This window comes from Motacilla alba, chromosome 4A (assembly GCF_015832195.1).
Source record: "Motacilla alba alba isolate MOTALB_02 chromosome 4A, Motacilla_alba_V1.0_pri, whole genome shotgun sequence".
In the NCBI taxonomy this organism is placed as follows: domain Eukaryota; kingdom Metazoa; phylum Chordata; class Aves; order Passeriformes; family Motacillidae; genus Motacilla; species Motacilla alba.
Genome location: NC_052045.1, coordinates 830,706 through 844,050, shown reverse-complemented (window position 1 = coordinate 844,050; position 13,345 = coordinate 830,706). Strand labels below are relative to the sequence as shown.

Genomic DNA, 13,345 nt, shown 5'->3' with positions numbered 1-13,345 from the left:
AGCTGCTGTTACAGGAGCCCAGCACCAGACAGGCTTGCAAGGTGCATCTTGCTGAAAGTGATGAATTGCTTTAGGAGTTAAGGAGAATAATTCAGAAAAGGTGGGGACTGTACAGAAAGTAATCTGAAAAGATAATGATGCAGGGAACTGTTTTTAACTCCCTCCTGCCCTGCTGGCCACCCTCCACTCCCCAGGCCCTGCGTGTGGTCCCTGCAGAGCTTTGCTCATAGCCCATCCATTTGCTGCTGCTGCCTCCATGCCAGAGCTCATCCTGTATTCAGCCAAGAGCCTCCTGCTACAACCCCTGTGAGAAAAACACCCACCAGACAATTCAGGAGGTTATTTTCAGCCTGTGCAGAAAAACACCACTTCAGGGAACAGGCCTTGCAGAGCTTTTCTCAAAAAAGGACTTTGTGCTTTCAACAAAAAGAGGGAAACACCGTGGATTCCATGCATCCCCTACAGCTGCTCTGTAGCCTTACCCTGCTTTTAGAATTGAGCAGATAATGTCAGATACCATGGGCAGCACAGGGGCTGCAGGAGAGGTTCAGGACAGCACTGCCTCGTTCACTTTGTGCTTTTTTCATCCAAGTTACCTAGAGGAGAAAGACAAAACAATTCATATGCTGAACCTCTTGTGATTTCTCGTGATCAGCAGCTGCATATTGGAAGTGTTCTTTATGTCCTGACGGGTGTTTCTGTGGTTTCCCCCCTCGGCTCCTGCTGCAGGGGCTTGCTCCCAAGCCCCCCAGCCTGTGAGGAGCTTTGCAGCACATCTGAGCGTGGTGCTGATGGTCCTGTTCCTCCCTCTCTTGGCAGGAAGGTGTCGGACAATGCCATGCTGCAGTGGAGGCCCTTCCTCTACTGGACCTTTCTGGGCGCCTTTGAAGGACTGGTGTTTTTCTTTGGGGTTTATTTTCTGTTTCAGAACTCATCCTTGGAAGACAACGGAAAGGTAACGGCCCCAGAAGAGGGGAAGATGAGTGTTTGTGTTTGTGCTGCCTCTGATATGCCTGGCAGGGAATATCTGTGCTTGGTCTGTGCACTGTGTCTCCAGTCTTGTCCAGCAGTGTAGCCTTGCTTATGGTGTGATCCTGCAGCAAATGCTTGAAATCAAACATTTCCAGATCGCCATGGGAACGGGGCAGAGCTGGTTACCCTCACTAGGTAAAGTGACTAGTCTTACAGCTCTGCTCCAAGGCACTGAGCTTGGCACAGTGCTCTCCCCTCCTCTGTGTGATCCCAGGGCAGGGGCAGTGTCTGTCCTTCCCACCAGCACCAGGCTGAAGTTCAGCGTGTGCCTGGCTGGGTGTGAGCAGCTGCAGCAGCCCACCTTGACGAGATGGTGCTCCTCAGGGCAGCCTGGTGCCGGGCTGCTTGTGTGCTCTGCCTGCCTGGGGCTGGGATTTCAGCCTCTGGTCCCCCTTTGGGGGAGGCTGGGCTGCCCTTCTGCTCCTGTCTGGAGCCAGCAGGAGTCCCCAGCTGCTGGAGGCAGCAGGATGTTGTCCCTGCTGCCTGCTTGCTCGTGCCTCTGCTGTGGGGACGAGCTCTTGAATTGCTGTGGGAGCTGCTGGGGTTAACTTGCACAGGAAGAGGAGGAAAAAAGATGGAGGGTTTTTTTATTTTTCCTTTTTTTCTCATTTTTTGTTTTGCTGGTTAACTGAGTACCGAGCAAAGCATTAGTGCAGGGCAGCTGCCAGGCGTGGTGGCCTGAGTGGTTTCAGGACCCTTTCCCCAAGGGAATGTGCAGCATATTATTAAATCTTGGCTGATGGGAAACTTCTTTACACCATCACTTGTGACCCTGGAAAACACTGAAACTCGTTGTAGGGGCTAACACTTGGAGAAAAGCTGATGAAATTTATGTATGTATATTCATACATTGCATTTGTGGCCCCAGCTATATGCAGTCAAGCCCCTGTACTGCCAGCTCAGTGCTCTTCTGTACCTGTGGCCACTGGGATGAAACATGAAGCACTGATGTGTTCTGTGAATGCCTTCTGAGGTCAAATCCGTGTGGCACTGCAATAAGATCTGTGGTTATGTCCTGTTCTGTAAACACTTATGCCTGTAAGAACTGCTACCAGCAATTGTTCATAATATCCATGTATGTTTGATTGACTCGTTTTTCACTCCTATTGACTTTAATTTTTTTGCGTTTTTTGGAAACTTTTACATTTCACTTTCTGTTTTAATGTATGCATTCAGAGCTTGACAGCCTTTGGTAAGCACCTCTCCCATTCATTGCCATCACTGGGTTCATCTGCAGCACCTGCCTTTCTCTGTGTGTGTAGTCACTAGTACCACAAAGCCAGCCAGCTGGAGCAGCAGCTGCTGCTGCCTTCTGCAAGGGCACTGCAGGGACATCATGAGGATGATGATGATGATGGTGGCGAGAAAGCAGAAACTGAGTAAATTGCCAGGAAGCCCTGAGCTGCAGGTGGTGCAGCGACTCGTGTTGTTACTGACATTGCTGTTAGTAGGAGGTTGTCCCTGTCACGTCCCAGCTCTGGTCACCTGTCTGTGGCACTGCATGGCTGCGGGTGGCGAGGCGAGGGGAGCTGGCCGAGCGTCCGTGTCCCGTGTCCGTGGCTCTGTCCCTGCCCTCCCCTGCTCCCTGCTTGTCCCCATCCCTGTCCCCGTCCCGTGCCTCCCCAGAGGGCCGGGACGCTGTGGCAGTGCCGTGTGTTTTGCAGGTGTTTGGGAACTGGACCTTTGGGACGATTGTTTTCACCGTGCTGGTGTTCACCGTCACTCTCAAGGTCAGCATCTCCGTCCCTTCCTCAGCTTTGCAAGGCTCCTGTGTGCTCTGTAAAATCATGGGGGGAATGTGCTGGAGATGAAGGGTCTGAGTATTTTCCCCCACACTTAAATCTTCTCCTGTAGAGGCAGAACCTGCTTACTTTCCTTTGTGTAGTCTGTGGTCTTTAAATGTTTGTTCTGTTTAAATTATTTTTCTATTTTTTCCCCTCTTCTGAGGACTCCAGTTGGTTCTGGTTGAGTTTTCCCCACGCTTTCCCCTCTTGATGTTCAGTTCCAGCAAGAGGAGAGGAGCAATAGAGAGTTTGGGTTTGTCCACCTTGTTTCAGACAAGGCTGAGTGCCAAAGTGATCACAAAAGCACATGTGTCAAATAACAATAGCAAATCTGTTTTGTTTCATGGAGCTTTCCAGAACAAACTGTTTGCATAAGACCTTACAAAAGGTCTTTTGTGTTTGGTTCAGGACAGCAGGTGGTGACAAGAGGCAATTACAGTCCCTGTAACCTTTAGATGTTTCTTTCCTGTAGGATCAGGGGTTGCATCAAATTCATTCCATTTAGAAGTGTCAGTTACAATTAGAATGTCACTGTTTCCCTGCTAACATTGTGCCAGACTGTGGGCATTGGAAATGTTTTTCCTGGTGCCCATATGCACAGAGGTAGCTCTTGGGAGAACCTTCAGCCTTAATGTGAAGCCAGTCTGAAATGTCATCTAAACGCAATCCAATGCACTCTGCATCTAAAGCCTGTTTTTGTCTCTCTTTGTTCCCACAGCTAGCGTTAGATACCCGATTCTGGACGTGGATGAACCACTTTGTGATCTGGGGCTCCCTTGCTTTCTATGTGTTTTTCTCATTCTTTTGGGGAGGAGTCATTTGGCAAGTATCTTTGTTCCCCCTGCCCTTCCTTGGGGCAGTGCCCGGCGCTGGCTCTGCCTTTGCCCCTCCTCAGGGGCACCCTGGGACTGGCAGGGACAGGCTGCGTGCAGCCCTGCCCTGTGGCTGTGTTTGAGGGGTCCCAGGACAAGGGAAGAGATGAGAATCTTGACTCCATGTTTCAGGAGGCTGATTTATTCTATTATGATATATATTATATTAAAAATGCTAAAGTAAAACTATACTAAAAGAACAGGAGGAAGGATTCATCAGAAGGCTGGAAGAGAATAGAATGGAATGATAATAAAATCTTGTGAGTGCTCACAGCCTCGACACAGGTGGCTGTCATTGGACATCAAGTGAAAACAATTTCACATGCTGGGTGAACAGTTCTCCAAATCACATTCCAAAGCAGCAAAACATGGAGAAGCTGAAGCTTCCCAACTTCTCAGGAGAAAAAAATTCCTGGCAAAGGATTTTCATAAAAACATCATGGTGACATGCTGCTTCCTCTGCTGGGTGAGGAGGGGCTGCCTCCACCCAGCACCCCCCAGAAGGCAGTGTGGAAGAGGGCTGGTGCACCACGAGGTGTGTTTGAGGTGTGTTTGAGATGTGTTTGAGCAGGGCTCAGCCCAGCAGAGGGAAGGGCCTGAAGAGAAAACAGCCTGGGCATCATCCAGGTGCTCAGCTTTGGCACGGGGTGTTTGCTTTTCTGCTGCTTGAGGCTCTGGTCTTTGCTGGGAGGTTCTAGAGTAAACCTTTTAGGGTCTGTTTTGCATGTGGGGCAGAGAGACAGAACTTGGGGTGGAAAGAACCTCGGTGAAGCAGAAGGAGCAGGTGAGGCAGATGCAGAGCAAGAGGACCTGGCCCGCTGGGACAGAGGAGAAATGAGCAGCAGAAAGGCAGGTCCTGGTGTGGAAATGATGGATCTGAGTAGGAGAAATTCTCATTGATTTGAGTGCACCCAGGTTTAACGTGTCGCAAGAGCAGGTGAGCATTAGTACATTACAAACCCCACAGATCTGTTTTTCCTGTGCTGCAGTCAGTGTTCAGCTGGCATTCCCAGTTTCTGTTTCACACCTTTGCTTTGCTGTGGGATATTGGCTGGAGCCCTGATCCAGCAACCTGCTCATAAGGGTGTGGAACAGATTTAAATATTTTGGGGGTCAGGAGCTTTAGCTCTTCAGTTAATTCTTGCTGACCAGCAGATCCAGATCTGCAGTCCAGCCACACCTCTGTGCTAAATGTGAGTTTTCTACTGAAAACTTTCTGCTGTTCAACTTGCATAGCTCAGTATTTTTGTTTTAACAGTAAGCAAAACCTGCCTTGGGACCCTTGTCATCAGTTATTGATGAGATGTTTTTCACAAGCAGCTGTTGGTTGCTCTCCCTCATCAGGGAAAGGAGGAAGGGGCAAACAATGTGTTGTGATTGAGAGACTCTGATTTCCACTATCAAAACCAAACCAGAAGCTATAGCAAAGCCTGAGGTTGAGATAAAATGACCTGGTTTTTGATGAGGTGGATCATTTATCGTTCAGTGATGGTGGCTAAATTCAAACCCCTTCCCACCCTGAAAAGAAACAGATGTGCAAGATGCAGAATGGATCATGACACTCTTCCAGAAATAGGGCAGCTGGGGCAGGAGATGGGTTAGGAGAAGGATGGGCAGTGTGTTTCTGTGCTGTATCCATCTCTGTCTGGAAGGGAGGCATAACTGCTAACAGCTTTACCTGAAGTCTCCTTGATTCTGTTCTTCTTGGAAAACTCATGTTAACCAGAATTCATTTGTATCCTTTCTTTTTCAGGCCTTTCTTGAAGCAGCAAAGAATGTATTTTGTATTTGCTCATATGCTGACTTCTGTTTCCACATGGCTGGCAATAATTCTCCTGATCTTTATCAGCCTTTTCCCAGAAATTCTTCTAATAGTTTTAAAAAACATAAAGGAGAAAAATCATCAGGTAAGGAACGAGGTGATGTATCACACTGTATTTTTATGAAAACTGTTCTTACCCTTAGGCACCAGATGAACCTCTAACAATGCCACATACCACTCACATCTCAAGGAAGGCTTTCTAGAGCCTTGTCTTGCTCTTTCACATGCCAAAAATGTCAAGAAGTTATTCTAAAAATACTGCCTAGATCTGCAGCAGGGAGAGTCAGCCTGTGCCTTTCCTCAGTGCCTTCCCTGGGTGGGAGTGTGGTGTCTTCTGGAGAAGAGCATAAGCCTTGTCCAGCCTGAGCTGACACCAAACACTTTATCTTGTCCTGAAGGACCTGCTTGTTTTTGTGTCAGAAGAGCAGGATGCTCCCCTGGGGTGTCCCCAGGTGCTGCTGCAGGGGGAGCAGGGTCAGGTCTTGTCACATTTGCCCATCCTGCACAAATAGCCAAAGGCTTTGACCATGATGGTTTCTCTCCCTGGAAGTTGTCTGGTTTCTTAACAGCTCTCCTGCACTGCTGGCGAGGAGGCTCCCTTTGAAGTGGAAACCTAAGAGTTTTCTCCAGTGCTCCTTCAAGTGGTGAAGGCCAGCACAGCACTGCCAGGCTCACAGCTCGCTGGCTGAGCCCCCTGCTCCTTGTCTCTGCTGTCCCCAGGGGCCAGGGGGTGTTCCTGGGGGGCAGGGGGTGTTCCCAGGGGGCAGAATGTCCCTGAGGGGCAGCTCCTGCTCCCCGGGCCATGCTCCCCTCCTGCAGCTTCAGCGATGCTGGCCTGGGCCAGCCCGTGGGGATTGCCAGGCAGCCCTGCCCTCTCGCCTGGGGCTTGCCTGTGCCAGGGCTGCAGCAGGGCACAGCTGAAGGGACACGGGCCGGGGTCACAGGCAGGTTACCCCCTGCCCTGGTCAGTGAAGGAGTCACAGAAAGGTTGGGGTTGGAGGCTCCCCAGAGATCGCCCAGGCCAGCCCCCTGCCTGGCAGGGATGCCATTCCCAGGTCAGGCTGCCCAGGGCCCCATCCTGCCTGGCCCGGGACACTCCCAGGGATGGGGCACCCCTGGAGGTGAAAACAGTAGGGATGGCAGAGAGCTGTGGTTGTATTTTGTGAGGATCCATGTAACTGCTTCCCCTTGGGGATGATTTCATGGTTTCCAGCTGGACGCCCCTGTTGCACAGGCTGGGAGGGAGTTGCTCTCAGCTGCAGACATGGCAGAGCTTGGGGACAGTGCCCTGCAGGGGTGACCTGGGGATTTCTGAGCCCCAGCTCAACCCACCTGGGAGCTGACCTGTTTTTGCCTTCAGCTGCTGAGCAGAGATCCATCCCCTCTTGCAATACTTACTTTCAAGAGTGCTTTTTATGCGTTTAACAAAGGCTCTTGTGAAATCACTCAGCAAAGCAAAGCCAGTGTCAACTAGGAAAGTCCCTTCAGATGTGCACCCCAAACTAAACACAGGCTGAGCCATATTTAAATGTACATTTTGAGTAAGAGCTTTACTGTAAGTGCCTGAAGGAGATACCAGCTCTGGATATCTGTGCCTGCCATCAGACACCAAAATCAGCTGCCTGATTCATAAAGGCATCTAGGACCAGGTTAGATGATTTCAAATCAAAACCCTTGTTGAGAATCCTGACCTTGAAGTTGAAATAAAATAAAGATCAGTGTCCCAAGGGAAGCACACAGTGAAAAACAAAATTAGGGACATTGTATGGGGGCCTGAACCACAGCTTGGTGGCCAAGGGTCCCTTCTGGAAGGGGAGGATGGACTTAGGCCAGGTTGTTGGGCATTTGCCCTTGATCCCAGTGGGACAGGGTTTCACCCCCAGTTTCCTATAACACAGCGCATCAGCTCTGCTCAGCCTTTATTAAATTTTCTGTGTGGTAACTGTGGTGGTTGTTTTTATTTTGTTTTGGTTCTGTTTGTTTTTTTTAACTGCAAGGCGCATTTGTGTTTTCCTTGGTTTCTGCCTTTCTCTTTCTTGTACTGCAATTTTCTGTCTTTTGTGCTGTTGTGAACTAGGTAACGAAGCGCCTTCCTTCCTCAGGAACATCCACTATCTTCATGCTTTCTCAAACTTCCAGCAATCACAGCTTTTCTTGGAGTGAATAAGGTGATTTCCTTTCTGAGTCGCAATGTGTTGCTTGCTCGACTGCTTTTCTCTTCCTTCTAATGCCTAGCTCCTGGAAACCCACGTTTAGATTTGCTCACTCAGCAGAACCTTGCTTTCCCCACCTTTTGCCTTAATTTGAATCTTCTGCTTGAATATTTCGCCTGTCTCTTCCCCTTGGGTCTCTTGCTGCCCCTCAGGTGGGTGAGCTGGTCGTGCTCAGGATGTCCAGGTGAGGTGGACACAAACAAAGCTGGTCACACTCTCCTGCCTTGCTGTAGTTTTGTGTTAGTGGACCAGACAGGAGTGGGACAAGGTGGGATTGATGTTGATTGTCCTCTGGGTGACTTGTCAGATGGCTCAGGCTTGTCTCACCTAGGAGGAGCTTCCCCAGTCCGTCCCATTTGTCAGTGCTGCTGTTCTTTGTGAGAGTGATTAAGCCACAGCCCACACCCCTGACATCAAGGGATGGTCTTGGACTTGCTGACCGTGGGAGTGGTGGGCTCACCCCAGCAGAGCACCCTGGTGGCATGTCCCTCCTGTTGGGGTTCAGTGCAGCTCTCCACCGTTACCTGCTGCTCTGAAAACACCAGCTGTGTGCAGGTCAGGGGTGTCTTCCTCCTCCCTCAGAAGCAGCTGCAGCACGAATCCCCCAGCACTTGGAGGAGCAGGGCTAGTTTCTGAATCCCTCCTGTGCCTCCTGCACTGTGTTGCCCCATCCTTTCTGAGATGGGGGGGCTGTGAGAGGGGTTGTGTGCCTTGCACTGCTTGAGCCAGCAGGCTGAGGGCTCGTGTGCTATAAGTCTCTTTGCCTCGCTGTTGCAGAGCAGCAGGAAGGCACCTGATTCATTGTCGGCCAGACCTTCTGTCAGACCTCTTCTTTTAAGAACATTCTCAGATGAGTCTAATGTGTTGTAACAGGTACCCTGTGCTGAGGATTGGGATGGTGTTAAAGGCATCAATTAACCAAACGTAACCCCCTCCAAATCAATTAAACCATGGTTCTTGTAATCCTCTTGGCTCTCGGTGTGGGGCACCTGTCCTTGTGGAATGGAGATGCAATGCTTGGGATGCATTTTAATTTGGATGTTGTACTATCCAGCTTCTTCAGAATCCCATGTCTGTACAGATCCTTTCAAATATTTGGCGATACGTGAACAAATCTTTCAATCTAACTGCTACTTCAGTCTAATATTGGCACAGAATTTAATTTGAGAGTGCAGCCTGAATTGTGCTAGCACTGGTTACAAAAGCTAATGCTGATACATTTACAGTGAAGGATGGGGATCTCAGTTGTTAAAATGATTCCAGTATTGCATCTGAATTGTACCAAAATCCCTTTCTTCAGGGTGCATGCTGTTCTGTCGGATAGAAATAAGTATGTTTCAATTCATCTGCACAGATGGAAACTAAACACATGCACTTGTCTGTGTGTGTCAGCACATGGGACAGAGGCATGTCTCAGTGTCCGTGTGTCTGCACACACACCCAGAGCATCCTCCTACCAGTTGATTTTAAACTTTGTAGGAAGCCAATAGCAGAATAAAGAAGTAAAAGTGCCCAATTGAATTCACAATCCTGCGTTTAGGGGAGATGTTATGTGTGGTGTCTGCTGCAAACATAAACCTGCAGGCTGGCTACGAACCTCTCGCACCTCTGTGCCCACAGCTGCTGCTAAAGAAATGAGATTTGTGGGCATGGCAGGGCCAGCAGCCAGCCCTGCCAGCCCTCCCGTGCAGCTGGCACCCGCCCGTGCAGCCAGTCCTTCCCCACTGACATTAGGTGGTGCTCTCCACCACCACAAACTGGTGCAGACTGGTGTGGGAGGTGGCTGGACCAGCACAGGAGCTGCAGGGGACAGTGGGGCAGATGCCTCTTTTAGACTCCATGCAGCACTTTGCAAATTGTGAAAATTGATTTATCATTTGACTACTTGGTTGTGAATGATATTTGGCACTTTTATCATGGCCTAATCATTCTTCTTCTCCTATATATATTTTTAATAACCCAGGAAAAGGTTTATGGGTTTGGGAATGTAACAGTTGCAATACGTGTTTGTTTTCCTTCTGATTTTTGCAGGCTGGCCCCTTTGATCTGCCTGTGTTAGTGTCATACAAACGGATAGAGAATGGTTATGTGAAGGCTGAAGATGCTGTTACTAATTTGGCAGAAAGATATCCTCTCAGGATACCTTAAAGTGCTCCACACAAACACTGCACGTTGTCATGCTGCAGGAAACCCATGGTTTTAACCTGGCAGTGACCTTTGATAGTGCCAAGGACTGAGAGCAGCCGTGCTGGGAGAGCAGCCAGGGCGCTGGCCCCACGGTACCCGACAGGCTTTGGTCTTGAGGCTTCCCTGCCCTCCCAGAAAAACCACTTCTGCCAAATCCTACATCATTGGAGGCTGAGAAAGCATCCTTAGGAGTTCACCCAGAACAGCATGGATGGAAGTGCAAGAGTGCAGTGCCAGCCCCATTTCACAGGGGCTTCCTGTGCCCGCTGCAGATCTGCCCCAGAGCAGCAGGGCTGCTCCAGCTCCTGCTCTGCCTGACCAAAGAAGTAGCACAGACTTCAACCCAGTAACATTCCCCCCAGCCCCCTGAAGGCACTGGGAAGAGGCTGCTCCCCTCGCACAGGAGGTGATGCGGCCCTGGAGCCCCTCTCCTGGTGCTGGGGCTGTGCTGCCTCGGCTGGCAGCTGCCCCCTCCCAGCCGTGGTTCCCAGAGGCACTCGGCAGGATCGCTGAAAATCCGGGAGAAATCTCTGCCGCTCTCTCCTCCAGGTGGAGCTGGAAGCTGTCTGTGGTCTGTCCACAGCAGTGGTGTCCATGTGAAGAACTGCAGTGCTGGGAAGTGCCAGAGCATCCTCCCACAGCCCGTTTGCTGCTGGGTTTACTCCTGCTGGAGAGTGAAGAAAAGCTTGTCTTGTGGCTGTTTGTGATGGAAGGAAGCTTTCGTGGGGGACAAAGGAATCCCAAAAGTTGGGCTGTGCCAGGCCCTGGGCCCCAGTGCCCAGGCTCCTGTGGCTGTGCTTACATTGCTGCACTGAGGGACACTGGAGTCCTTGGCTGATCCCAGGGACGTGGGCTGTGCCTGTCATCCTGCAGGTGTATAAAACTGCATCTTGAGTTATTTGCACTAAGAAAAAAGAAGACCGTTTAAAATCGAATACATGAACCTGATTTCATTTTACATTTTGTTTTTTAAATTGGCATGTTCTTTTTAAATCTACCTGTACCATGGTAGTAGGAACTTTCCTCTTTAGGTTTTGCACAGCGAAGGTGAGATGCCTGACTCTCAATATATTTTTTTTTCCTCTGATACTTCATGTTTGGAAAGAGCAGCTTCTTTTGTTGTGTTAAGTCATGAGCAGTGACAGAGCAGGCCGTGTGCCCCCCTGGTTGGTGTGACAGTCCCTGCCTCGTGCTGGTGTCCCCCAGAGCAGCTGCTGTGAGAAGCCGTGGGGCTCCTTTCAGAAGCAGCAAGCTCTGCACTGCGCTGGGTTTGGCTCCTGCTCGCTCAGCTTTGTGTCACAACAGAACAATTTGGGATAGACAGAACATTCTCCTCACCGAATTTGTGGAACTGCAGACTGTTCATTTTTGGGAGAATCAAGTCTTGCTCTCTGGCTGCCATCCCCGCGGTTCGTCTGCGGCTGCTGCGCATCAGCTGCTGGCACATTCTCTCCTGCATCATGAGGACGTTGGATGGGCCCTACCTGAGTGGGAGAGGGGAGTGCACAGCCCCTGGGGCTGCTCTGCCATCGCCCAGCATGGGAGGGGAGGATGGACAGCAGCCCTGTATCACACACTCTGCACTGGCCTCAGCACGAGCGGCGTCTGCGCGCGGCTCAGCTCCTTGCCGCATGCAGGGCAGGAGCTGCACTGCCAGCATGTGTCCCGTGGGCAAAGCTTTCATCTTCTGCTTTTTTGTTTTGTTTTCCCATTTTCCTAGCTCATTTCACTGACCTGGAATTGGACTTGCAGCCCTTGTCCCGTGCTCAGCTTTCCCTGCAGAAATGCGGTGCCTACAGATGGAGTACAGGACGGAGGCAGTGGAGATGTGCTCTGTATGCCAAATCTGACCATTCTCCTTAAATACACGGTTGCTGACTTGTGTTTACATAACCTCTGAAAAACAGGCTCTAAAATGCCTGATTCCTGTGATTCAAAACCATTCCAAGCCCTGATGGTCCCAAAGCGTGGCACCTTGCTTCTCAGTTTTGTGTCACGCTCTACTCCAAGGGTCAAACCTGTTCCCCTGGAATTCCATTGGTGGTGTCAGTGGGAGCAGGGGAGCCTGACTGCGTGTGAACTGCTCAAATAGTCACCAGGATAACTTCTGCTGCCTTTCTCAAGACAGAGCCTTCTGAGAACCAGATCTTTCTCTTGGCATTTCCAAGTCTGCAGCTGGAACAAGCCATTGCAGTAGCTGCACGTTCAAACCCAAGGTGTGTGTGCTGACAGGTGGGGTGCAGTTCATCTGGAATGTCTTGGATCACAACTCTTTTGGGGAAAATGCGGTTTTTCTTGGGCTTGGATCTTCAGATAGTGCACTGGTGTCATGCTGGGGGCCAGGACAGCCAGGCTGCCCCGGTCCTGCAGGAGGGCTGATCCTCGTCACTCAGCAATGGCAAAACCAGAATTCGGTTGCTGTGGGTGACCTGTGAAATCAGGGCAGACAGGAGGCCCCTTCTGAGCTTAGAGAGGGGCAGGAGCAGTGCTGGTCGGGGCTGCAAGGTGTGAGGCAGCAGGGCTGGAGTGGCAGCAGTGGCACAGGGCTGCTGTGGTGGGTGCTCCTTCCCCGGTGCCACGGTGCCCCTCAGGTACAGTAAAAGGTCAGTACAGGCTTTTCGGTGGAGAAACTTGAAGGAAAAGAGGCTGGGGTTTTCTCATAATAATTTGCTGAAGTTTTATCACTGACTAGTGACACTGAAAGATAAGGAAAGTAATTAAGATTCCCTCTAAAACTCTTATGTGGTAACAGTGGAGCTTGGTGTAGTCATAGTGACTTCTCAAAAACTAATCCTAATCGTTAGGAGAATATTATAAATGACTTGGAATTGCATAAAAGCTTCAAATTGAATTTGTACACACACAGTTGAAGAACTTTCCTAATACTGCACCATTTATCCAATTTCCCAGCTATGAATTTTTTTAAAAAACCACGTAGTGTATAGAAAATGTAAATTATATACAGGCAATGAGCAGATACATTTTCAGCTTCTTGCAAAGAAAAAGGACTGCAACCTTACATTTTTTTCACTTTAATGCAATTTTATACATTTATGTTGCTTTATATCAAGGAAATTGAATGTGAATGTTACCTTTTATGAATGCAACTTGCTCTTTTTTCATTACAGAAACTTTTGTTTGAAGTAATCAATAAACTTTGGTATGTTGTTCTGATTAATATATATTTGCTGTCTCTCTCATCTCCTTGGATCCTCCTCAGGGGTAGTTGATTGTTTGGGCTTTCCCAGGGTAGGTGCCAGCCAGGCCATGCTTGGTTGTCTGATGTGGAGCAGCATTTGCCTAAGGAAACGCTGCTTGTTCTCATACACTTTTATTTTTCCAGCAGTGTATTAGCAGTTGTGGGTATCAGCTGCTGTTCACTTCCTTCAAGATGAATGTTTAACTATGAAAGTGAATCCTGTGAATTAAGTGAAT

The 13,345-nt window shown here is 49.6% G+C and overlaps 1 protein-coding gene across 7 annotated transcripts in view; it reads left to right on the top strand.

Moving 5' to 3' along the window:
* Nucleotides 1–13,094, top strand: part of ATP11C (ATPase phospholipid transporting 11C) — a 54,758-nt gene extending 41,664 nt beyond the window's left edge. For 3 of the 7 annotated variants that reach the window (XM_038164733.1, XM_038164734.1, XM_038164732.1), the window contains exons 25-29: nucleotides 820–955; nucleotides 2,697–2,762; nucleotides 3,535–3,638; nucleotides 5,442–5,595; nucleotides 9,755–13,094. In XM_038164733.1, coding sequence (XP_038020661.1) covers nucleotides 820–955; nucleotides 2,697–2,762; nucleotides 3,535–3,638; nucleotides 5,442–5,595; nucleotides 9,755–9,871 — 577 coding nt within the window. In that variant the 3' untranslated portion in view covers nucleotides 9,872–13,094. Of the gene's footprint in view, nucleotides 1–819; nucleotides 956–2,208; nucleotides 2,666–2,696; nucleotides 2,763–3,534; nucleotides 3,639–5,441; nucleotides 5,596–7,587; nucleotides 7,679–8,500; nucleotides 8,597–9,754 lie in introns of those variants that run through there. The other 4 variants (XM_038164735.1, XM_038164736.1, XM_038164737.1 and 1 more) reach the window with 4 other exon arrangements.
* Nucleotides 13,095–13,345: the final 251 nt, after the last annotated feature.